Source organism: Heterocephalus glaber, unplaced genomic scaffold, assembly GCF_053883595.1.
Source record: "Heterocephalus glaber isolate CG9 unplaced genomic scaffold, H.glaber_assembly_v1.0 deba00001561, whole genome shotgun sequence".
NCBI classification, from domain to species: Eukaryota; Metazoa; Chordata; class Mammalia; order Rodentia; family Bathyergidae; genus Heterocephalus; species Heterocephalus glaber.
The window spans coordinates 4,168,022-4,194,438 of NW_028258349.1; the positions used below are offsets into that span (position 1 = coordinate 4,168,022).

The 26,417-nt window shown below is 38.1% G+C and overlaps 2 protein-coding genes across 14 annotated transcripts in view; one reads left to right on the plus strand and one right to left on the minus strand.

Annotated features, from left to right (window-relative positions):
* LOC101704620 (olfactory receptor 10J3-like) overlaps positions 1-26,417 on the plus strand; it is a 475,677-nt gene that overhangs the window by 374,828 nt on the left and 74,432 nt on the right. The gene's annotated exons all lie outside the window — the stretch shown is intronic.
* LOC101699630 (olfactory receptor 10J4) lies at positions 453-1,399 on the minus strand. Its single transcript, XM_004858752.3, has one exon. It carries the CDS (start codon positions 1,386-1,388, stop codon positions 453-455), a length of 936 nt encoding a protein of 311 aa, XP_004858809.1. The 5' UTR covers positions 1,389-1,399.

A 26,417-nucleotide genomic window follows, 5' to 3' on the forward strand; every position in this document is an offset into this window, starting at 1 on the left:
TAATGAATGAATTTGTTGCTAACTGTAAAGTGTAAAGTGTAGCATTGGAAGTGCCAGGAGTAAACAATGGAGGATGTATTTTTGGCCCTGATTTTACACTGAGAGCAGATTCCCTCTACAGAAATTCCTATGATATGACACTATATATTTTCCCCACCATCCTTGCTGACTTGATACAGGAATGATGTTTAACATTATAGTTCAGTAAATGGATATGTTTATCCTATATAATTTTCATCAAGCTTGGTAAACTGATCTGCCCAGCTTGGCAAATCTACCCATCTCTGCTTTCATTAATATTTTCCTTCCTTGTTTCACTTTATCCCACTTGTTCCCAGGTGCTTCCCAGACCTGGCACCGGGTTCCCTCACACTGTCTCTCATCTGGCTAGCTCTGTGCTGGTGACTCCTCCCTGCACTATTCTGGTTTCATTGTTTGGGACTGGCCAACTTCTAAGACAAGGGCTTTCTTCCCAGAACTCTGAGCAGGCCATCCTTGACCTCCTTGTTCCTCAGGCTGTAGACGACAGGGTTGAGCAGGGGGATGATGACAGTGTAGGTCACTGAGATGAGTCTGTCCTGCAGGGAATTTTGGGATTTGGGTTTGAGGTAGATGAAGGAGGTACAGCCATAGTGGACAATGACCACTGTGAGGTGGGAGGCACAAGTGGCAAAGGCCTTCTTCCACCCCTCAGCTGATGCCATCCTGAGGATGGTGGTGACAATGAGGACATAGGAGATGAAGATCAAGATCATGGGCAGAACAAGAACACAAAGACTGATGAGCAAAGTGATAAATTCTTTGGAGGTAGTGTCAGCACAGGCAAGCTTCATTAGGGGCCGGACATCACAAAAGAAATGAGAGATGACGCTGGCATCACAGAAGGGCAGGGTGAACACAGAAGACACTTGAATGATAGCTGTGCTCAGGCCAATAATCCAGGATCCACTGGCTAATTGTAGACAAGCCTTTTTCCCCATGATGAGTGAATACCGTAGAGGGTTACAGATGGCCACATAGCGGTCATATCCCATTGCTGTGAGCAGGAAGCAGTTATTGACACCAAAAGTGAGATAGAAGAAGAGCTGGGTGGCACAGCCTGGAATGGAGATGGCTTGTTGGGGCCTGAGGAGACTGGACAGCATTTGCGGGATGATGGCCATGGTGTAACAGGTCTCAGAGATGGACAGCATGCCCAGGAAGAAGTACATGGGTGTGTGGAGTTGACGGTTGAGGCGGATAACTGTTAAAATGATAGCATTGCTGGCAAGGGTCAGCAAGTACAAGACCAAAAAGACCACAAAGAGGATGAGTCTGTGATGCCACTCAAAACTGGAGAAACTTTCAAAGGTAAACTGTGTCACAGCTGTGAAATTGAGCCTTGACATTCAGGAGGCACTGGGTCTGAAAGAGATGAAGTAGGGAGGTTGAGTGTTCAGACTGGAAGCAGAAAGTCATTCCAGGGTCATCAGTAGTCATATGCAGGGAATCAAAAAGAGTGTGGCTCTAGGTTTCAGAAGCACTCAACATTCAGATACTACCAAAACACCCCGAGATCTGTCCAGGTTCTCAGGGGTTTGGGACTGGGGAAAAATACAATGAGGAAATAAGGAAGAATGAGTACTTAAAAGAAATACTGGAAACCCTCACTATCATGGCTAGAAGTAGTAGACCAGAGAAGATACTAGGAGTGTGCACAGATATGGATATAACCTGCAGTAAACCAGCAATGGCCCATCACATGTCAGAAGCCTGGTGCAAAGGGACTCACCTACAGAATGCTTTAATTCAAGCCTAGGACAGATCTTATGTGATACTTTCCCAGGGGACAAGAGGCCAGCTCCAACTCTGTTCCAAAGGGCTTGTCCTAGATATATCAAGGTATAAAACACTCCCTTCTCTCATTATTCAAATTCAAAATGCCCAATGTCTGGAATAAGACAGTGAGAAGAGATACTACATTTTTTTCTTTTGCGTACACTATGCGGACCCAGAGCACCCTGTGGTCCAGAGCCAATTCCCCTTTCAGCCCTGATTTCACCCTATGGATGCTGCACAACGTTTTTTATTACCTCCATTTCCATCCTCCTAGGTGGAGGATGTTTCTGTTTCTACTTTCTAATCCCTAAGTGAGCACAGTAAAGTCTCTGAAACTCTGAAATGCTAGTAACTATAAAACAACCATTAAAAATAACAAAATATTTAAGTTTATAGAAATCTCTGGCTTTAGCCCCGGTGTAAATGGAAAGAAGCTTGATTTTCTTTGCTCATTTCATTTGTCTGCATTTGCTCACCTATAAAATAGAATCATGGTGTCTACACCATACTGTTGCTATGGAGATTATATGAATTATTATGCATAATTTTCCAAGCTCAGTTCTTGATACAGCAGGAAAACAATACATTGAATTTCTACTTCCCCCTTTGCCTTCCTCCTCATCCCCACTCCCCACAACTCTGGGATCTACTAATGTGTATTTGGGCCATCTAGATCCAAGCACATACACATCTATATTCTGTCTATCTGCCTCTCATTTGTACATGGTTGCTATTATTAATTTCTCCAACCTCTATCAGTTGGAAAGTCCAATCTTTACTTTCCATGTCCACCTCCCATCCAATTCTAGACCCTGAAATGTGTGGTGATGGGTGTGGGGTGGTTTGGAGTCAGAACAGCTCCAGCTCCACTTACTTCTCGTGGAAGCTCAGAAATATATCTCATATCTTCATGCCTTTGAGTTTCCTCACCTGTAAGATGAAGAAAGTGAGATCTACCTCAAGGGACTGGTGTGAGGATACCATGAGAATATGTTTATATCAGGCATTTAGCAGAGCCTGATATAGAGCATGCTGTCAATAAATGATATCCAAAGAGAAACAGGATCATGCGTTTCAAAGTATGACTATTTGAGGTCATTGTTATTATCTTTCATATTTCAAATAGAATGAAAAATTGAGATTCTTCTCTGATACTTCTCCTTTCCCAAGCCTGGCTTCAAGAGTACAGTGTGGTCTTCCTCCAGCTAGCATTTGTGTGACAGCTTGAAGTTAGAGGAGGCTTTTCCAACCTTTGGAGGTGTGAAGAGGACACCATGGAAGGAAAGACAATAGTTAAGCAGGGCAGAGAACCCCAAGGATGGAGGGACAATCTGCACATTCATTGGCAAGGGTAAACACTCCTAGTGCTCCCCCAACTCTGCAGAAACAGGCACCTCACTTTGACTCTATTCCACCCTAGGACATCTGCCAGCCACTCACAGACCTGTCAACTTCTGGCCTTTGCTTGAGATGTGGGACAGGAAAAAGAGGATATCAGGGACTTCTCTGCTCACAGAGAATGCCCTTTCCATATGAAGGGGGAAATTAGGTTTATTCAACAAGAGTCAGATTTCTATTATTGTCTCCAGGCCCCACATATTCTGAGGGTGATGGCAAGTAGTGAAGTCAGGACTGGATGTTCCCAATTCATCTGGCTCACTCAGTGTGAGACTATGAAGATAATGTTTGACAGTTAAGCTCTTTGAAAGGTCTGTCTGAAATTCTCTAAGACCAGTTTTTCAAGGTGATTTTTTTTCAGTATTTATGCTGATTCCTAAGTTCTGTAATACCACCGTATACTCATTTTTCCCCACTTACAAATACTCTGGGGAAAGAAAGGAAGTGATGTCCCACTAGACAAGGGTCATAAGGCCACATTCAGTCACAGAACAAAAGTCTCTGCTGCATCATCATGGAATGTGATTTATGTATCACTGGGCTGGGTTGAGCCCTTCAGCATTCAGGAGAGTAAACTCCAAACCACTGTTTCCAGGAACCACATTGTTCTGTGGACACAGAATCTTTCAAAGGGAAGGACTAGATGAGAAGCACAGAACTTACCTGGCTCTTTCAGTTAACTCCTTTCCCTGTTATCCTTTCCCTGGGAGTAGCAAACATATAGCAAGCAGCATAGGCTCTCCTGTGCCTCCCCCATGACCCTGTTTCTTTATGTCTGGATTGCAGACTGTCTGCAAGGACTGCTCCCTTGTGTGCCAGGAGTCTGGGGTCTCTACCCCAAAAGCCACAATGTTGGTCCCCAAGGTGTGAAAGCAAGATCCAAACACCAGGGTGTCTGGGGATCTCATTAAAAAGGGACTCATTAACCCACTCACGTAGATAGAACTTAGAAATTCTAGGGTTCCCCACAGGAAAAGAGCTTTAGCATCAGGATGTGATCCTGCCCTGCTCAAGTGGCAAAGATGACCTCTTGCTTCTTTATCATCATTATAGACAAAATGCCTGAACTCAGCCATGTTTAAGAATGCAGCTTCACTGGGCAAGTCGCTCACACTCCAGTGTTTCTGTCCTAAGAGCCAAAGGATCTAACTCTGTGGTTCCCTTAATCTGAATGTTCATTCATCTATTGACTTCTTCAATAAATGCTCATCAATCATCACCCAGACACCAAGTTCATGCAGTGTAGCAGAAACTGCCTCTGTCCTGCCTGCTGTTTCTGTCGGCTTTGCAATATCTGAGCATCACCATCTACTACCTAGGAACAGCTGAGAACCCTCTCTGTGAAGAACACCAGAAGGAAGGCTTCATCAGTCTTTTCTGTGCCCTGTCTTTCTTGCCCGGGCTTTAGTCAGTCAGCGCACAGAGCTGTGTATCCTTTTTATTACATGAGCCCAAGAAGGGCCATTCCAAAGTTCTCCCTGGAAGATTTGCTCTTCAGTCATTCCTAGTCTGGTGCCCAGTTTATGCCCTTCTTTTAGAGTCTTAAAGAGAAGGAAGGCTTCCCTTCCTAAATTCCAAGATACTGAGAAATAAATACTCAAGAACAAGATAAATGTCTTGTCATGTCCTTAACAGGCCAAGTAAACTGGGAGAGACTCAAAAGCATGGAGTAGTAGACAGGCATTCAGTTCGTTCCACATCATCTCCTTGAAGGTCCTTAAGCGTTTATTACCCAAGAGAAACTGGAAATACTCAAACTCACAAGCTTTAGGAGTCCCACAGCTGAGAGATAAATACATGGTATCTTTACCACTGCTTAGGAATGGCCAGTCACACACAGCCTCATCAGGGTGGTGTGCAGTCCTTCAGGGAGCGGCCAAAGGGAGGTATAAAGTGAGGAGCAGGTCTTACCAAGCCCTTGAAACAAACAGTTCATCTTGGGCTTTATTTGTCAATGTTCCTTCTTCACAGTTTTTCTCGTTTTCCTACTTCACTATGTAGCTGTTTGAAATTGGAGATAAAATGGAGTGGAAACCTATGAGAAAGGAAAGGAAACCCTGATACTGAAATTAAGAGCAACAAAATGACAGATTCTTTTTTTAAAAAACAATTATTACTACATATTTATTTGAAAGAAGATAGATTTAAGCTGAACACAACTTCCATATGAAAACTTCCAGATTAAAAAATCTGAAATGAGGGGAGCTTTTTTTTTTCTTAAAAGGAAGAAAAATATTGATGATCATATTTTTTGTAAATTTTGGCAGTTCTGTTATTTCCTTTCTGGTTTTTCTGCGTCATATTTATTTTGACTTTGTTGCATTTGACTGTGAATTGTGATATTGAATGCTGTCAGTTGTGGAGGCATTTTTGTCTTTATCCAGATTGTCACTTAAATGCCTTTCTCCTTCATTCACCATTAACTGTGTGCTTGTTGTAGATCTAGGCAAGTACCCTTTATCAGAACAAGGAAGTTCCCTTCTATTTCTGGCTTGTTTGTAAGTTTATCATGAATGAACTTAAATTTTTAGCTAGTTCCTTTTCTGCATCATTAATACAATTGTATCCCTTTTATTCTTTAATTAGTTGGGGTGAATTACATTAATAGATTTTCTAATGTTGGCACATTCATATGTTTTTAAGACTAACCCCAGTTGGTCTTTTTATATGCTGATGAATTCAATTTGCTATTTTCCCATCTATCTGTTATTGACTGGTAATTATCTTTTCCTGCTTTATCTATTTTTGGTAATCAAGGTTTGCAATTAACAGACCCTCTTAATGCTAGAGAAATTTCACACCTTTTTCACATTTTCTGTGCTCTGAGCCTGATGTGTTTTTCACTACCATAATTTCATTTTTGGGGGGTTATTACACTGGTAAATTTTCTTTCTTCCTGGTCTAATTGTGGTTACAGAGTTGCTCAACGTGGTTTTATTTGTTTATTTTTGTTTGTTTTGTTTTTTGAGACAGGGTCTTGCTAGGTCACTAGGTTGCCCAGGCTAGCCTCAAACTTATAATCTTTCTGTCTCAGCTTCCCAAAGTGCTGGTGGGACTGTAGGCACGCGCTGTCATGGCTGCCAATCAAGGTGTGCTTTTCTCCCCTCCCCCTCCCCCTCCTTGGTCCTCGTTTTAGTATTCCTCCTCCTCCTCCTCCTTCTCCTCCTCCTCCTCCCCCCTCCCCCTCCCCCTTCCCCCCTCCCCCCCCCCTCATCCTCCTCCTTCCCTGTGTGAGCCTGTGTGTGTTGCTGAAGACTGAATATAGGGCTTTGGCACTGAGTTACACCCCTACACCTTTTCACTTTTTATTTATTTCATTCCTTGGGTTGCCCAGATTGGGCTGGAACTTGCAAATCTCTTGCCTCAGCCTCACAGAACACTCAAGGTACTCTTTATCTGTCCTTGTGTCCCTTTTTCTTCTTTTGCTTATTATATCCTCTCATTTTTCTTGGTCATGACCAGTAAAGTGTTCATTTCTAAATTAATGTTTACAAAGATTCAAACTTTTTGAAAAAATCTATTATTTTAGTCTTCTTTACTTTTGTAAATTATTTCTATTTCATTATTTTTGACTTCTTCCTACTCTGGACTTATTTTATTATTCTCTTTCAAGCTTCTTGAATTAAAATCTTCATTATTATTTTTCAGCAAATACATACATTTCTTTCTGAGAACTTCTTTGGATAGACCTCATTAGTTTTAATATGTAATGCTTTTATTAAGATGCAGTATTGTTTGTTTTTAGTTTCCATTTTTATTTCTTCTTTTACTCACAGTTTAGGATTTTTTTTATGTTAAGAAAATAAGTTTAATACAGAAGTCAGATCCCGGATTTAGAGTTCAGGGTTTGTGTCCCACCCTTCCGCTAGCTATATGTCTTTGAAGAAATTATCAGATTTCTTTGTGACTCAATTTCCTTATTTGTAAAATGTGAGGAGTAATAATATCTGCTTCAAACAATTAGATTAAAACTTGCTCAAACAAGATTAAATATATAAATCCTTGAAAGTGGTTAGCAAATGGCTAACAGAGTAAGTACTATGTGTTTAGTAGATAAATATTCATATGTATGAGGAAGGATAACAGAGGAGTTTTGGTTATTTTCTTCTCTTGGTTAATTTCTTCTTTTATTACATTGTAGTCCATGAATATAAAATATCAATGTTGAGGCATCCTTTGGGGTAAAAAAAGTGAGTGTTCTCTGTATAAAGAGTAGAGTTTTAGATCATGCTTATTAGTTGTCACTATAACCTTTTAAGCCTTATCAGTCCATTTGATTATCAGTTTCCAAAAAAAAAAGTATTAATATCTACAAGGAGTGATTGAAACATGTAATTAGTGTTTAATTTTTTAAAAAATTATCACAGTATAAGTCACATTGCCATTAATCCCCCTCAAAAATATTCCTTCGTATTTCAAACATACTCATCCCATCATTCTTGCCAGTTTCTCAATGTCTTTCTAAGGTGTGATTAAAAAAATACAGTGAATGCTGCTGCCAAGTGCCATCCAATGGAAAGGCAGAAATATTATGGTGTGTCTTCATCCTCTTTGTTCACCAGATCTGGCACTGTTGGACTTCTAGCACTTCCCTAAAAAGGAAACATTTTGAATTGATTCAGGACATGGAGGTAGCCATGATAGTGCTGTGAAAGAGGACTTCCAGAACTGCTTCAGAAAGTGGCAAGAATGATGAGATAAGTGTGTTCAAAGCACATAGGAATATTTGAGGAGGATTAATAGTAATGTATCTTTTATTGTAATAATTATTTTTATTTAAACACTATATTTTTGGATCACACTGCGTGTCTCCTGCTGTGAATGGGTATTTGTCAATTTCTCCTGGTAGTTTCATTGGTTTTTGTAGAATACATTTTAAAGCTATGCTGTTAGGACCTTATAAATTCATGAATGGGATATATTTCCAATAAAGTGCTTTTTGTTAATGTTATAAGTCCACTAGTATTTTTCACTTTGAATAGTATCTTTCCATTGTTAGTAATAGACCATTAGCTTTCTTTTTTCTACATTTTCCTGAATACCATTTCAATTTCTTTATTTTCAACCTTCTGTGTTGGATTATTTTAATATATATTTTTGGAGTACTGAAGTGTCAGATTATTAAAATCCAGTCTGAGAACTTCTTTGTTTCAATTAACTAGCTTAAATCTATTCATATTTATTATAGTTAGGTTAGTTTTTGGATGATACTGACTTTATGTTTTATATTTTCATTTACTAAGATTTCCTAATTTCTCTTTGTTTTCTATCAGCCTTGTATTTGGCTAATTTCTTATTTGTTTCCATTTTCTGGCTAGAAAGTTGTGCGTCTACTATTTCTATTCCTCCTATGGTCATACTTAATTGTTACAATTTAATTATATTTTTGGTAAATATTCCAAATATAAAATAAAAAATGCAAATAGTACTACATTATTTTAAAAATTGGTACTGTATCACCCCTTGAGTCTTGCTTTTTAGAAGCAACCACAGACCCCATATTTCTGCTGCTGTAAACTTTCATATTTCTGCTGTATTATAGTTAATATGCATGTAATGGTATTTCTTGATTCCTAAATGTTAGGTATTCCCTCTTGACTTTCCAGCTCATTTATAACCTAATCTGCATGCATATGAACACAAACACACCCACATACTTCCTCTCCTATTATCCTCTCAGTAAAAATTAAATCTATTTTCAGAACATATATTATTATGATATGCAAATATTATTCACAACTCAACTACACAGCTTATTCTAAATACACATCTCTCTGTACATATTTTTCTTGCTATATTTTTATAATTCAATGTTTTTATTTGTTTAGCTTTCAATTACCTATAATGAATCAACACTCAAACTTTCCACGGAAGTTGTACAACTTTTTATGCACAGAGTTACATGTAGTCAAACATACTGGGTAGTTGCCACAACTCTTTCTTTCTCCCTTCCTTCCTTCCTTCCTTCCTTTCCTTCTTTCCTTCCTTCCTTCCTTCTTTTCTTTCTTTCTTTCTTTCACCTGATAGTTATTTAATATCCTTTGGATTTAGGACTCATTCTGGAGTCCTTTTCCATTCTTATTCATTCTGGATTGGGTTCCTCTCCTGCACTGCCCCAGTGCTAGAATCCTGGAATTCTATCGTCTCTCATCTATTACCTTCCCTTTTGCCTGGATCTCTCATTTTCCTGAAGCACTTCTTCAATAACTTTCTGAGAACAAGAACATGGGTGTTACCTCTGTGAAAATATGGTTCTAGTATTCACATATGTTGTAAATAGTTTGTTGGGTATATTAATTTAGCTTAGAAATAATTTCCTTCATAATTATAAAGGCCATTGTCTCATTGTTTTCTAATTTCTATTTTGTTTGTTTAAAAGTCTGATTTCATTTGCAACTCAGTCTTTTAATTATGATATGTTTTTCTTCTTTTCTTTTTCTTGGAAGCTTCTAGCATTTGCCTTTCTCCCTAGAATTTTCAATTTCATCATGATGACTTTAAATGCGTGTTCTTTTCTTATGTTTTCCTCACCATGGTAATCACTCGATCTGGGATCTATGTTCTTAAGAATTTTAAAACATTCTCTTCATTGATGTTGTTTCTCTCCTATTTCCTATATTTGCCTATTGGGCATTATACTTGTTCTAGCCCTTCTCACATTATCCATTGTTTCCTGTTTTGTAACCTTGTTTTCGTTTTACTCTACTTTCTAGAAGATTTTCTCAAAATTCTTTTCCAATGTGTGAATTTATTAATGGAAGAAACTGTCTTATTTTCCAAATTTTTCTTCATGGAGAAGCTTGCCTTTACTTCAAAGGCATACTTTATTCTCTCATCTCTTTGAGGGTATTAAATAGGTATACACATATGGATAGATTTTTAAAACTTTTTTCCTTTTTAATGCATTCTCTCATTTTCCCCCAATTTTCTTATTGTTATCGGTTTATTTCAATGTGGTCTTCCATGGTACCCACCACCATAGTTATCTGTCTATTCATGGTTAAGAAAGAGGCTATAAGAAGCCAATTGAAAGTTCTGCATATGTGTGTGTACAGAGCAGTAGAGTGACAAGTTGTGTTTAATTGGGAAGTACCCAGATGTCAGAATCTGTAGGAATTTTCTCTCAGGATTCTCTATTTCCACAGGAATAATTTCTCTGATGATCTGTCTGGTGACTGCAAACTTTGTTGCAGGATTGTGGCAATAAAAGGAGAGGGAAATTGGGGGTGAGGTGTGAATGGGGAATCCTTCAGCTTTGCCTGGGAACTTTTCTCCCTTCCACTTCCCCATTTCCCTCCCCTCTCCTCCTCCTCCCCCTCCCCCTCCCTTCCTTTCCCTTCCCTTCCCTTCCCTTCCCTTTTGTCCCTTCTCCTTTTTATTTTCTTGAACTCAGGGCCCAATGTATAGTAAGCAAGTGCTATACCACCAAATTACATACTCAGCCATTTTAAACTTTTATTTTGAGACAGGATTTCACTAAGTTGCCCTGGTTGCTTGTGAACTTGAAATTCTTCTGCCTCAGTCTGTCATGCAGCTGGGTTTATGTATGTAAAATTTTTTCTTCTGAATTCTTTTATTTTGTATGTGTTTCTCCCCCATCTTGTAAATCTCTTTGGAAAATGTAAATTTCTACTATTTTACTTGAATGTGTGTGTGCATGATTGTGTGGGGAGGGTAATTTTCCTTGCAGTGAGCTATATTAGAAAAGTGGAAGCTCGGGCTATAATAATGCATGGTAAGCCTGTCAGATCTTTATTCTGGAGAGAAAGAGTATCTGTCTTTCAAGGGTGTTGGCTATATACAAATATCCTTGAAATAATCATCTGGAACAAAGGGAGTCAGTGCCGGTGTTCACAAGATGTGCAAAAATGTAAGAGACCCAAAGAGAATTATCACAGTAAGATCAAACATGTACAGCAAAAGCCAAAAGGGAAGGAAGAAACAATGGTGTGTTTGGCAGTGAGTAGAGGTAAATATTGGTCTCTATAATAGAGAAGAGAGGAATTGAGCATCACCTATAGGAGAAAAACTGAATAGCTCTTTCAAGGTAACACTTCTTTCTTTCAGTACTGGGTGGGGATTGAACCCAGAGTCTTTGCACTGAGCTACATCTTCAGCCCTTTTTAACTTTAAGATAGGGTCTTGCTAAGTTCCTAAATTGCCCAGGCTGGGCTTGAACGCACAGTCTTCCTACTTCAGCCTCCCAGAGTGCTGCTGGGATTGCAGGCATGCACCACTTCTTTAACAGTCTATATGAACCACCTGGTATACAAAGAAAAATACAATTTTATTTCTGGTTTCAAAAAATTTGAAAGCTCTACCTCCAACATCTGTGTCACTAAAAGTGAAGATCAGGTGGATACATTAAAGATAGATAATAAATGTAAAGATAAATGGCTATTTGTCTTGATAGAAATGTATACATTCCTCAAAGTTTGTGAAGATAGGAAGTAAATGGAAACAAACAGTAGGAATTTCTTTGCAGCTGGCAGGAGGAAGCAGGTAAGTTTCAGTGAGAAATGTAAAATACAATGCCTCAGAAAAAGAGGACATAGAATGCATTTAAGAGTGCAAAGTGTTCTGATTTATTAATACAAAAGAAAGTGGGACTTGAAGCCACATGGACTCTTTCTAAGTATATACAAGGTCTAAAAACCATTTTTTTAAGAAGATAGGCTAAATGAGAGAGTGGCAAAAACAAAAGCAAGAACCTTCATGCAAATACTGGTCCCTTCATGCGGTGCAGGTGAATTCCTCATTGCTGCTAGAGAAGTTTCAGAGAAGAGCTGGGGAAATACCCTCTTGAGAGTGGCAAAGGTTCCCATGTGCACATAGCCTGATAAGAAGCGACTCAGAAGTGTGCAGCAGCGGAAGCATAGAAAGGATATGATTCACTTCAGCATAATCATGTGTGGTATGAACAGAACTGATGGAGGCTTATTGAACTCAACTCGCACAATACTAGGAAGTGCATGATGACATACTCAATTCAATAAAATTCAAAGTTTGTATTTTAGAAAATCCCACATATCAAGGTACTTTCCAACCACAGGGTCACAATGGGGTTTCTCTTTCTTCTATACAATAGATCCCAAAGGCACAGCCTCTTCAAAGTTGTTATGAGTCACATGGCCCTAGACATTTAGAACCACCCTTTATTTCCTAAACAGGACTTGATCTTCCCTACTCATAACAATGACCATGGCCAACATTTTTTGAGATGCTACTGTGTCACGTTGCTCAATGATTTGTGCATTTTGAGCTTCAAATATTCTTATGAGATGAGTGCTAATTCTATCCTTTTTATAGATGAGGAATTTGTGTTACAGAAGGGTTTGGACCTTGCCCAAGGTGAAGTAAAAATCAATCATGAGCCTCTAGCTCCAGAGCCTCCATATTTAACCACTACAGTGACTGTCTTGCTGCTACATATGGCGCTTGTAAATTATGGTCCCTCCAATTTGATGCCCCCTGAGGCATATACATCATTCACTGTCCCATACTGTCTTAGATAATAACTCCTTGGTAGTGTTTTCTGACCCCAAGATTGAGTTAACACCTCCTTTATTCTTTCATAGCACCCTATACTAATCCCCATCACTTTATTCCTATTTATCTTTCTCTCTTAATAATTCGTTGACTTATCTGAATATCAGGACTCTTTCAGTTCATTATTCGTTTAACAAATATTTATTAATTAGTATGAACTAGCAGTTGAATCTGCAGACCTTAACATATAGCATTTGATCAATGAATGAATGAGTTGATGCTCTTCTCTGGAATTGCTCTCTCCTTAAGATCAGTTTCAAATTTTATTGCTAATCACACAGAGAAAAAACAGGAGTTAATTGACAAATTCCTTTGAATAAACAATAATTGTATTCATGAAGACTACCTACTATCATTGCCCTTTATCTTTAATATCTCCAATACTCTTTCTGCAGTGGTGGTTGGAAGTCTTCCCAGTTGAGATCCTCTCCTTAGTATCTCTACTGGTGGGATGCCTCAAACTGTATATATATTTTTAAAGTTTATAACATTTGCTAAGTGCTCGACAGTTTTCTAAGCACTTTGATATATTAATTGAGTCCTCAGAACTCTTGGAAGAAAGTTCTATCATAAACCCAGTTTTGAAATAAAGATACTGAAACAGAAAAGTTAATTAACAATTAGGAACTGGAGGAGACAGGATTCAATTTCAGGCAGTGTAGCTGCAAAATCCATGCTTTTAATCACCGTGCCCTACTGTGTCTCCTTATACTCTATTTTCTCTTTGAGGCATAGTAATTGTGTATGAATCAGCTTTTTGTCACTATTATAGAAGATCTGGGGTAGCTCACTTTATAAGGAAAACTATTTAGCTTGCAGTTTGGAAATTCAAGATCGCGGCACTAGCTCCAATTCAGTGCTCATGGGGCCATGACAGCTGCACTGTACTGTGGCAGAAAGTGCTGGTGCGAGTGCATGCAGGAAGGAGGGCTCGAGCTTGTGAGGCAGAAGGCTAGAGGGAGACTTGCGTTTAGTCTCTTATAGCCATGTGCCCTTAAGGGAACTACTTGGATCCCTGCTACATTGTGGCCATCACTCTCCACATTGTTTCTGAGCTCCTGAGTCTTCACAAGTCCACTGCCATTCAAGATGGAGCCACTCAGTTCTTCACTCTCACTGTGTGATCTACAGCTCTTTCCTCCTTATAGATACGCAGTGTGACTATTATGTGGCAGTCTGTGACCCCTTGGTGGATAAGATGGCCTGTGTCCAGATGACATCTGTGTTACTGGGAATCAGCCTGGCATGGCCATTTTCCAGAAAACATCTCTGTTTAACTTGTTTTGCTATAATGATTTTGTCACCACTTCTGTGACCCAAGACCCGGCAAAAGCATTCTGCACAAATATAACTGGCAATGAGATGACATTAGTGCCTGTGTCCTTGCTCTACTCATGGGCCTTCATCTCCTGTGTCCTTCTCATCTCAACTATTCTTAAGATTGCTGCAGCAGAAGGCAGGGAGGAGCCTTTGCCATCTGTGCCTCCCACCTCACAGTGGTCATCATCCACTGTGGCTGCACCTCAGTCCTCTAAGTACTATACTTCCCTGGGCAGAAAACATTATCTCCATGGCCTACACTGTCATCATCTCCCTGCTAAACCCTGTGGTGTTCAGTCAGGGGAACAAGGAGGTCAAAGATGCTCTGTGCAGATCCCTGGTAAAGGTGTTTAGCACCCAATGCATCAAAGTTGCAACAGCTTCTCTTCATGTATTAATTCCTCCAAAGCCTTGTCAGGAACATTGTGATTGTCCACAATGCAGGAACCTCCTCTGGGGCCTGTTCTTGATAAGACACTGCAGGGGAAATCTATCAGATTGACTGTGAGATTCCCATGAAACTGGGTAAAAAGTCCTGATAGTTTGGTCTTTCCTGCAAAAGAGTACAAAAAAATTAAGTAAATAAATGATTAATATTAAACACATAGTTAAAAAAAAACCTTGAGAAATTTTATTCTGTTTTGGGGCCAGGGAATCTTCAGAGGGAAAAATGGGGCATGTCAGTTTAGTTGTTTCTTACACAAATATTTCCTTAGACTCACTTTTTGGTGCATATTTCTATTCATCGGCAAAGTTTGGAACAATTGTATTGATTCAAGTTCACCTTGTGGAACTCATGGGTAGCCTTGGCTGTGTGCTGTTTAGTGCTACCTCCTGCCCTGGACCACCCCTGCTGTGGGGCATTAAGGACTGGGGCTTCATATCACACTGATTGTATTGTCTTTATATTTGCATGCTACTTTTCTGTGAGTTGAGGAAACATTACTGGTATCTAGAGATTCTAAAGGGCATTAGTGTTCCATATAAGGGTAAGAGTTGGGCTTTCCAGAACTTGCTCTTCTGTGGATTTTCTTATCCCTTCATGCTCATCAGAAAATTAAAGTCTATTTAGTGTTTTACAGCATCCGTTGAGAACCAAGTGAGATAATGAATCATCCTTGTATTTTGCCTGAACATAACATTGCATAGATATAAAATATGCATAGAATGTTTTAATTGTGGACTCCTTTTGTTAAGATTTTAGGCATACTATTTGCTCCTGTCCATATATAACATTGGTGTTTAATTTCTTATTTTTAACTGCCAACTCTGGTCTGATATAAAATTTTTTAAATGAGTGATCTCATGAATTGGGAAGAGTCTCTTCTATTTAATAACTTCAAAGAGTGTGCATTTCTTCTCTAAAAGTAGCCAGTAAAATCATCCCATAATGTATCCTTTTCTTGAGTAGGTAAGCAAATATATTTGAACTATCATTTTCATTTGTTTCTCTTGGTTTGATACTCTGTTCATTTTCTAATTATACTCAGAACAATATTGTAAATTTATATTTCCATTAAAATTGTACATTTAATGGGCATTTACATTTTTATTGCCTTATAAAGTCTTGTGCTATTTGTGATCTTATAATTTTAAAAATTTTATCTGCATCCTCTATTTTTCTATTTCCTTTATAATGGTTGCTTTTTCATTTGCTCTTGATTACAGCTACCAAAGTTTTATATTTTAATGATATTTTCAAAATCTAATTTTTGTTGTGAGTTTTACTAAACTCTTTTAAAAGTTTATTTATAATTTAAAAATATTTATTATAATTTATACATTATTATCATCTTTTTCTTTAGATTTATTTTATTATTTTTCTAGGTCCTTGAACTAAAAATTTAACTGACTTTTATAACTCTTTTACCAATAACTGAATTTATGATCATAGGTTTGTCTCTATACTGCCTATAATACATTCTTTTGATTTTGTCAGTCTGTATTTTTGGTATTTTAATTTTAAACAACCTATAATTTTTAAAATTCTGATTTCCTCTTTCCTTCATGGTTTTTTCAGTGTATTTTTATGTTTGTAGATGTATGAGGATGAGTGGGAAGGGAGTAATGGGAAGGGTTGGTCAGTATTTGTGGCCGCATTTTAAATTTACTATGCTGGGGCTGGGGATTTAGCTCAGTGGCACTGCACCTGTCTCTGAAGCACAAGGTCCTGAGTTTGATCCCCGGTAAAAAAAGATACTCATTCTTTAAATTTACTATGCTGATCATGCAAGAAGTATGTAGGTGTTGAAATTGCTTGAGAATGTCTTTGTTGTAGTCAAGTGTTTGTAAAATTTCATGTGTTGCATGTACATGAAAATAATTTTAAATGTTAGTGAATATATCTTAAATGATTCTTCAATGACACTTTCTCCTTGCCATTATGATAGTGCTTGCTTGCCAGGCAGGTGGGGCACCACTGAGCTAAATCCTCAGCCCCTTTTTCTATTGTTGAATCAGATTGATTTTGTTTTCCTTGAGTTTTAAGTGTTTTGCATATCCTCTGGATACTAATACCTTAACCAATGTATGATTTGCAAATGTTTTATGTCATTCTGTATTTTGTAGCATTCTCCATTTGATCTATGTTGATACTGTCTTTTGACCCACAACTTTTGAAATTTTTATAGGGTCCAATTTGTGTATTTTAAATTTTTTGTTAGTACATATTTGCAGCACATAATGTTTATATTCTTTGTGTGGAGCTGGTACATGGACATTTTTTGTTACTTCTGCCTATGCTTTTTGTGTCATATCCTGGAAATTATCGCCACATCCAAAGCTGTGAAGCTTTTGCCCTGTGTTTATTTCTAAGAGTTTTATAGTTTTAATGTCCTATACTTAAGCCTGATTTATTTTTATTTAATTTTGTATACAATATTAGATAAAGGTCCAATTTAATTGTTACATAGTTAGTTTTCCCAGAACTGTTTGTTGAAAAGAGTATTCATTTCCTATTGAAAGGTTTTGACATTCTTGTCAAAAATCATTTGACTGTATATGCTAAGATTTATTTTTTAACGAATTTTATTGGTATATTTTAGATCCATTCATCGTATAGAATTTGTACCTGTACATGATGTATCTTGCTTCTTTTCTTGCCCTTTCCCTCCCCTCCCTTCAACTCCTCTCCCTCTCTTTATTTACAAATGCTAAGATTTATTGTTGAGCTCTATTCTATTCTGTTCCTCCTTATTATATTTCTCTTATTATTCCAATGCCACAATGTGTTGATTACTGTAACTTTGTGGTAAGCTTCAGAATTAGGATGTGAGTCTTACAGCTTTGTTCTTCTGGCCGATGGTGGGGGCGGGGATGAGCTGATATTGATGGTAACTGACTCAAATTTTCAGTCCAAGTCTCCCCTGGAAGTTGCAAGCCTTCAATAGATTACAAATTTCTAAAAAAGTTACATCCAGCAAATTTTGCTAGTGCTGTTGTTTTCTAGGTGAGAGGCAGGTTCTTGGTACTCCTTTCTCTACCACCTTCCCCTCAGACTCTCTCTGCTAAGGCATTTTCTTGGCTTTTATATAGCACTCTACTTTTCTTTCACTGATATTATCTTGACATCCTTCTGAAAATGTTAAATATGTATCTTTAAAAGTGTTTAATGTATATACTGCACAGTCTCTGATCCTTCTATGTTTCTTTTTTGTTGTTGTTATTTTTTTATTATGGTGATGTCTTTTTGCATGTTAGTGGGTTTCTTCACATATTTTGGTGCTCCTCCCAAGTCCATTCATAGGTAAGAGGGATGTACTAATTTCCCTGGAAGCTCTGTGTGGATGTATGTGTGTGATGGGGTTGGAGCTGTAGACTGGAGGGCTTCAGTTACTAGAGTGGCAATGCAGGTGATGTGACAAAGCTAGTTTTATTAAAGTAAGCTTCCTTCTTCCGAAAACAGGATACTGAACTGTCAAGATGTATAAGTCTTTGCTCTTGAAATGCTAAGTTCCACAGGGGAAAAAATCTTTCCACTTCCTTATTGAGAGCTATAAAACTTAATGTGAGATTTTCTGATGTCCTTTTATCCCTCCTCCACCTTTTTTAGAATAGCGTATTCCCTACCCCAATTCATTTCTACAAATCTCTCCAGAATGTAACCTGCCAGCCTTCTGCAGAGGTAGAGGTGAGGTCATAATTGTGTAACATCTCTTCAAAAATTATAAGTAACTCTATTTTGTTAGACTAATTATACATTCCTATGTCCAGAGACTCTTACTACTTCTCTCTCCTAGATGCTGCTGGCATTCTGGGTGGTAAATAGGCATATTCTTATTTTCTCTGTCTCAGGTTTAGGTCAGAATTCTTTTATGTGTAGAGTCACACAAGCATCAATAATGACTGATTGATCTACTTTCCAGATTCCAAAATTTTGTTGTGCTCTCATTTGCTGTCATTTCTCTTCTCTTTTGCTATGGAGATGAATAAATTTTCCTTCTTAACTCAAACAGTAGTGTTTTCAGAAAAAGAAGCAAATAATGGAGATATATAATCTGTGTTTAATCAGAATTCTCTCTTACCTTAAATTACACTTAAAATAATTCCTACAACTTTTATTTTTCTCAAATAATCCCCTAATTGGGTAGTTTTCTACTGGATGAGAGACCTGAGTTTACCTTTTAATAATGAGTACTTTTATAAAAAATGCAAGAGGCTGAGGAAGGAAGCCCACAGGTTTGAGCCCCGTTTGGGTAACTTAGTGACTCAGTGAAACCCTATCTCAAAATAAAAATTGAGAAAAAAATTCAAAAGAGAATCTAGGGCCTAGGGATTTAGCCCAGGGGTGCTGCTGCCTGCCTTGCAAGCACAAGGGCCTAAATTTGATCCCTGGTACAATAAAAGAGGGTTTGGGGGGTATAGCCCAGTGCAAAGACCCTGGCCTCAGTACTGCAAAAAGAAAAATAAGTAATAATACTTGCTAGTTCAACACTTTTGGTACCTAGTTGCCTTCTCTAGTGTTCATGTCCTGGTTGCCCCAGCCCTATTTACATTATTTACATTATTGCTGACCCTGGTGTCCCTGCCATGCCCCTCTTGCCAAGTACAGCTCTTGAATGGAAACTATCTGTATTGTTCTAACCGGCTGGGAGCGAGGAGTGAGGGGAAGGAGGGATGCATTTCTGGGCTAATATCTCCTATTGTCTTTGAAGTCTCCATGTGTTCCTATGTTTCTCCACTGCAGGACATAAAGTAACTTCTGTGTGTCCCCCCCCTGCCCCCAATTTGGGCTCCAGGACTCCCCTATTTAGCTCACACATACATTAGAGATACCTTATTTATCTAACTAAACTTATTTTAAGTATTTATTTCATACTTCATGATTTGTGATCCTCTAAGTATTCCATTTTTAGTTTTAAGCACTGGCTGTCCTCTTTATTTAAAAAAGTCTTTCTAAACCAGGCATAGCAGCACAGCCCTGTAATCCCAGCACTCTGGGAGGATCACAAGTTTGAGCCCACCCTGGGCAACTTAAAGGCTTAGTGAGATCCAGACTCCAAATAAAAAGGAATGGGGATGTAGCTCAATGTGAAGGCACTGGACTCAATCCTTGTACTTGAAAAAAAGTCTATCACTTCTTGGGTTTGGTAGGGGAAGAGATGAAGATGTGGAAAGGAGAAATGCTGGATGTTCTCACTATGCTATAGCAAGCACCTAAAAACCAAAGATTCTGTTTTCTTAAGTATAATTTTCTAATTTTTTTCACAAAGTATGCATTGCTTTGTAAGAAGAAAATTGCCAATTAATATACTTTTATTCCATAAAAGAAGAAAAAGAGGTGTCCTTCTCTAGTATCCCCTACCATTTCAGCCAACTCAGTGAGTTTCTCATGCATGCTGTGTTGTCCTGGGGCTTCCACATCTCCCTGTGGTTTCCCTGAGTTCAGGGGTTCAAACTAGGGATACCTCCAAGTTTAATTTACATTTAGTACTTGGCCAAAATCTGCTATTTTGTTGTGGTTCAAATTCTTCTCCACTGTTTTTTGGCATCCCTGAATTTTCAGATGAACAGTGATCATTGATCACATCAATTATTGGCTCTAGTCAATCTAACAGTATCAGTGACCTAAATGAATAAGTCAGTTGAATTCAACATTTGAAGGTGCATTTTCAAATATAGTTATTCATTCTATTTGTGACATGGCCTGAATGAGCTTTATATGCTTTATATATTAGAATTCTGTCAGTCAATTGAATTATATTTATTATTGTGAGGAAATTTCAAGAATGATTTAAAGTAATTGTTAGTTTGTTAATTTTCTGGAAAAATTTAAGAGTTTTAAGTAATTAAGTAAATAGGAAATAACTGTTATATAAGAGCGAATGTGTTGGTTATTGGATAGCTTTAGAAAAATATATCCCTGTAAAGCCAATAAATATTAATAAAATTTGGTAAAATTAAAGAAACTTGAAGTACTGTTATTAATTTATATTTTCTCAATTCCATTTAAGTGATGAATATTCGCAACTTTAATGGGTGAATTTACTGCATGATTTTAATTTTACTTTCCAAAACATATAGAACAGTACCTGGGATAAATTATTTTAACCTACATCTAATAAAGACTATGAAGAAAGTGTTAAGGAAGAATGAAGTATTTCTCTCAAGATATTTATTTCTCTACCAAACTCAGTTTCTCAGTTGAAGAAATGAACATCTACCTACTGTCATGAATGTGTTTTTGTGACTGCTAGAATGATCTAGAAGCTGACAATGAAGATTAAATGTCTCTCCTTTAAAATGTCAAATGTTTAAGTATGATTACTAAATGTCTAATAATGAAAACCCAAATTCGGCAGTCCTGAGGTCACCAATAGCACGGAAAACACTAAATCAGCCCTCTGCAGACAGGAAGGTATGCGGACATGGTCCCGAGCCCGCCAGTTGCAGGGAAAACACCGCATCAGCCCATGCCCCAGCAGTAATCCACTAGACCCCACCCCCCGCCCCGCTCCTTTAGCCTCTTCTCTGTACAGCCACCTGGTTCCACACTACAAAGACACAGAGGACACCAGACTGCCAGACCACTGTACTGGAGCTAATCAAGTTCTCAGCATTTAAAGAATTCCTGCCCAGAGGTAGGGGCTTCTGAGCCGCTGTCCCACTGCTCCCGGCCAAGAGGAAGGGGCTTTTGGGCCACCATCCCTCCCGCCGCTCCTGGCCCAGAGATAGGGGCTTCTGAGCCACCATCCCCCTGCTCCTGGTCCAGAGGAAGGGGCTTCTGGGCAGCCAAATGTCCCGCCACTCCTGGCCCAGAGGAAGGGGCTTTTGGGCCACCATCTCTACCACCACTCCCAGCCCCTGGCCCATATCTCCCAGCTCAGAGGAGGTAAGCCACACAGGCGCAAACAGCACCCACCCCGGCCTCCCAGTCGAAATGAGAAAACACGTAAATAAGTCAAAAAACCAGACTTCCAGATTACCTACAGCAACCCCCAAAGGGAAATGAGATGGAACACTGTGATACTTAACCACCTGGACCCACTGAACTGGCAACAAAAGGGGATATGGAAAAAATGAAATCAGAAATAATTTCTCAGATGACAGGAGAAATTGTGTTCCTAGTGCAAGAAATGATTAATAAATCTAGAGAGGAGCTGAGGAATATGATGGAATCCCAAAATAGGAAATAAATGGAATCCATAAAACAGATACAAATAGTTTCCAGGAGATGAAAAACTCCATTGAAAGTCTACACAGCAGAATGAGCCAATGTGAGAACAGAATTTCAGATATAGAAGATAAGATTGCAATTAATGACCAGAAAAGAAAAATTATTTCAAAATTATAAGGGAACATGAGAAATCAATCCAGCAGCTGCTAGATGATGCAAAGAAGAATAACAGAAGACTGATTGGAGTCAATGAAGAAACAGCAGAGAGTGAAGATGACATAAGAAAAACTGTTCACAGAAGTAATGGCAGAAAACTTCCCAAGCAGGGGAAAAGAACTTGACATACAGATAAGTGAGGCATTATAGGACTCCAAATAGCCTTGATCAAAAAAAAATCTACACATAGGCATATAATTGTTAAGATTCCAGAAACTCAGCAGAAGAAAAAAGTTCTATAAGCAGTTAGAGAAAACAAACAAATCACATACAAAGGAAAGCCCATCAGAATCACAGCAGACTTCTCAACACAAACCATCAAGGCAAGAAGAGCTTGGAGGGACATATTCCAAGCCCTAAAAGAAAGCAGCCTCCAAACCAGATTGATGTATCCTGCAAAACTGTCTTTCAAAATGGATAGAGAAATAAGATACTTTCATGACAAAGAGCACCTTAGGAACTTCGTGAATATTAAACCAGCACTCTAAAATTTTTACACAATATCCTAGGAACAGAAATTGAGGATCACAACCCCAGGAAGCAAAGCAGAATGAACCCAACTGGCACAACAAGAAATTAAATGTAAAGGGGGAGAACCCAACAAAAAGAAAAAGTCATGGCAATGATAAGTCAATACTTTCCAGTTATAACCATCAACATTAATGGTCTTAATTCACAAATCAAAAGAAATAGACTGGCAGAATGGGTCAAGAAGCAAAATCCAACAATATGCTGCATATAAGAAACACCCTTAATTCAAAAGGAAACTCATAGACTGAAAGTTAAAGGGTGTACAACAATACTCCATGCAACAGGAACCCCCAAAGATTAGGAGTAGCTATCCTCTTTGCAGATCAAGTAGATTTCAAACCAACACTGATTAAGAGAGACAAAGAAGGACACTACATCCTTGTAAAGGGAAGAATCCAAGAGGAAGAGATGACAATCATGAATATCTATGCACCAAACACTAGTGCACCTAACTGTATAAAATAAATACTAACGGCCATGAAAAGTCATATATGCACTAATACAATTGTAGTGGGGGACCTCAACACTCCACTGTCACAAATAGATCAACTAGACAAAAAATAAGTAATGAAATACTAGAACTCAATCGAACTCTTGAACAAATGAAATTAACAGATGTTTACAGAGTCTTCCACCCCACAAAATCACAATACACATTCTTCTCAGCTGCACATGGGTCATTCTCCAAAATAGACCACATACTCACACAAAGAACATGTTTAAGTAAGTGCAAAGGAATTGAAGTTCTCCCCTGTATATTATCAGACCATAGTGGGATGAAACTGGAGATCCATAGCAAAAGAAACTGGAAAAATTTCATAAACACATGGAAATTGAACAACACACATCTGAATAACCAATGGGACACAGAGGAAATTAAAGAAGAAATCAGACAGTTCCTTCAATTAAATGACAATGACAATGAAAGCAGTCTTATGAGGGAAATTCATAGCAGTGAATACACATATTAGGAAAACAGAACGAGCCCAATTAAACAACCTGATGCTGAACTTCAAGCTTCTAGAAAAAGAAGAGCAGGACAAACCCAAAGCTCATACAAGGAAGAAAATTATAAACATCAGAGGAGAAATCAATGCAATGGAGACTAAGAGAATGATACCAAAAATCAATGAAGCCAAGAGTTGGTTCATCGAAAGAATCAACAAATTTGACAAACCCTTAGCCAACCTTATCAGAAAAAGGAAAGAAAAGGCCCAAATCCATGCAATTAAGAATGAAAAGGGTGAAATTACAACAGACCCAGCAGAAATCCAGAGGATCATCAATACCTACTTCCAGAACCTATACATCAATAAGATGGAAAACACAGAAGAAACGGACAGATTCCCAGATACATATGAATTACCAAAGTTGAACGAAGAAGACCTAAAAATTCTAAACAACCCAATATCAACCAATGAAATTGAAAAAGGAATTAAAAACTTAACAACTAAGAAAAGCCCAGGCCCTGATGGCTTCACTGCTGAATTCTACAAGACATTTAGAGAGGAACTACTGCCACTACTGTTTAAACTCTTCAATGAAATTGAAAGGGAAGCATTCATTCCTAGAAGCAAGCATCACCTTGATCACTAAAGTAGAGAAAGACCCAACTGAAAAGGAGAACTATAGGCCAATCTCACTAATGAATATAGATGCAAAAAATCCTTAATAAGATACTGACAAATACAATGCAGAAGATCATCAAGAAGATCATACAACCTGATCAAGTGGGATTCATCCCAGGGATGCAGGGATGGTTCAACATACACAAATCAATCAATGTAATACACTATATCAATAGAGCCAAGGACAAAAACCATATGATTATCTCCATAGATGCAGAAAAAGCATTAGACAAAATCCAACATGCATTTATGATTAAAAACCCTACAAAAAAATTGGAATAGATTGTCTCTACCTCAAACTGATAAAGGCCATCTATGAAAAACCAACAGCCAATATCATACTAAATGGTCAAATACTGAAATCCTTCACACCAAAATCAGGAACAAGACAAGGATGTCCACTATCACCACTCTTGTTCAATATAGTTCTGGAAACATTAGCCATGGCAATTAGACAAGAGAAAGAATTAAAAGTAATAAAGATAAGAAATGAAGAAGTCAAATTGTCATTATTTGCAGATGACATGATACTCTATATAGAAGACCCCAAAAATTCCACCAAAAGACTTCTAGACTTAATAACCAAATTCAGTCAAATAGCTGGTTACAAAGTCAACACACAAAAATCAATAGCTTTCCTCTGCACCAATGACAGGCTCACTGAGAGAGAAATAGGGCAAACAATTCCTTTCACAATAGCATCCAAAAAACTGAAATACCTAGGAATCAACCTAACCAAAGAAATCAAAGACCTCTTCTCTGAAAACTATAGCACTCTGAAAAGAGAGATTGAAGATGATATCAGAAAATGGACAGACATCCCCTGCTCCTGGGTAGGAAGGATTAATATAGAGAAAATGGCCATACTTCCAAAACTGCTATATAGATTTAATGCAATTCCAATTGAGATCCCAGCAGGATACTTCATGGACCTTGAGAAAACAATCCAAAAATTCATTTGGAACAAGAAGAGACCCAGAATAGCAATAGCAATTCTAGGTAACAGAGACATGGCAGGGGGTATCACAATCCCCAACCTGCAACTATACTACAAAGCTACTGTGATAAAAACAGCATGGTACTGGCAAAGAAACAGGCCTGAGGATCAGTGGAACAGATTAGAAGATGCAGAAACAATGTCAGACTCGCTCAGCCATCTTATCTTCGATAAAGTAGCCAAACAACCTCACTGGAAGAAAGATAGCCTCTTTAATAAATGGTGCTGGAAAAATTGGGTTTCAACTTGCCAAATATTAAAACTAGACCTATATCTGTCACCATGCACTAAACTAAAATCGAAATGGATTAAAGATCTAAATATTAAAATAGAAACGCTGAACCAGTTGAAACAGAAGTTAGGTAGAACTCTTGAAGACATCAGTGTAGGAAAAGATTTTATGAACAAAACCTCAGTTGCCCATGAACTAGCACAAACAATCAGCAAGTGGGATCTTTTCTTATTAAAAAGCTTCTGCACAGCAAGCGAAACCACCAGCAGTGTGAAGAGACAACCCACAATGCGGGAAAATATCTTCATCTGCTCTTCCTCAGACAAAGGTCTACTCTCTCAAATCTATAAAGAACTTAAAAAGATCAGACCTCCCAAATTTAAAGACCCAGTAGAAAAATGGGCATCTGAAATGAACAGATATTTCTCAGACAAAGAAGTAGAAATAGCAAATAAATACATGAAAAAATGTTCACCATCACTGGTCATTTGAGAGATGCAAATGAAAACAATTCTGAGATTCCACCTCACTCCAGAAAGAATGGCTGCTATTATGAAATCCACCAATTACAAATCCCGGCGGGGCTGTGGTGAAAGAGGAACACCGCTCTACTGCTGGTGGGAGTGTAGACTGGTGCAACCATTGTGGAAATCAGTATGGAGATACCTCAAAAAACTAGGACTGGAAGTCCCATTTGACTCTGCTATTCCACTGCTGGGGATCTTCCTCAAAGAATTAAAAGAATCATACCACAGTGATATATGTGCACCTATGTTCATAGCAGCACAGTTTGTGATAGCTAAAACTTGGAAACAGCCCAAATGCCCTTCAACTGGAGACTGGATAAAGAAAATGTGTTTTTTTTAAATGTAAAATGGAGTACTATTCAGCCATAAAAAATGAGAATTTAGGGACATTTATAGCTAAATGGATGCACATTCAGACAATACTCTTAAGTGAAATAAATAGGATACATATGTGTAAATCCCAAATAGTTTCTCTGGTGTGAGAAACTGAAAGTGTAAATAATGTCTAAAATGTGTAATAGGTAATGTGAAATAGGAAGAAAAGGGCAAAGGAGAAGGAAATGGGAGGGGTAGGGGAAAGGAAAGA

Bases quoted from the DNA above. Each gene is read 5' to 3' on its own strand.
- LOC101699630 (XM_004858752.3), bottom strand. From the start codon at position 1,388: ATGTCAAGGCTCAATTTCACAGCTGTGACACAGTTTACCTTTGAAAGT.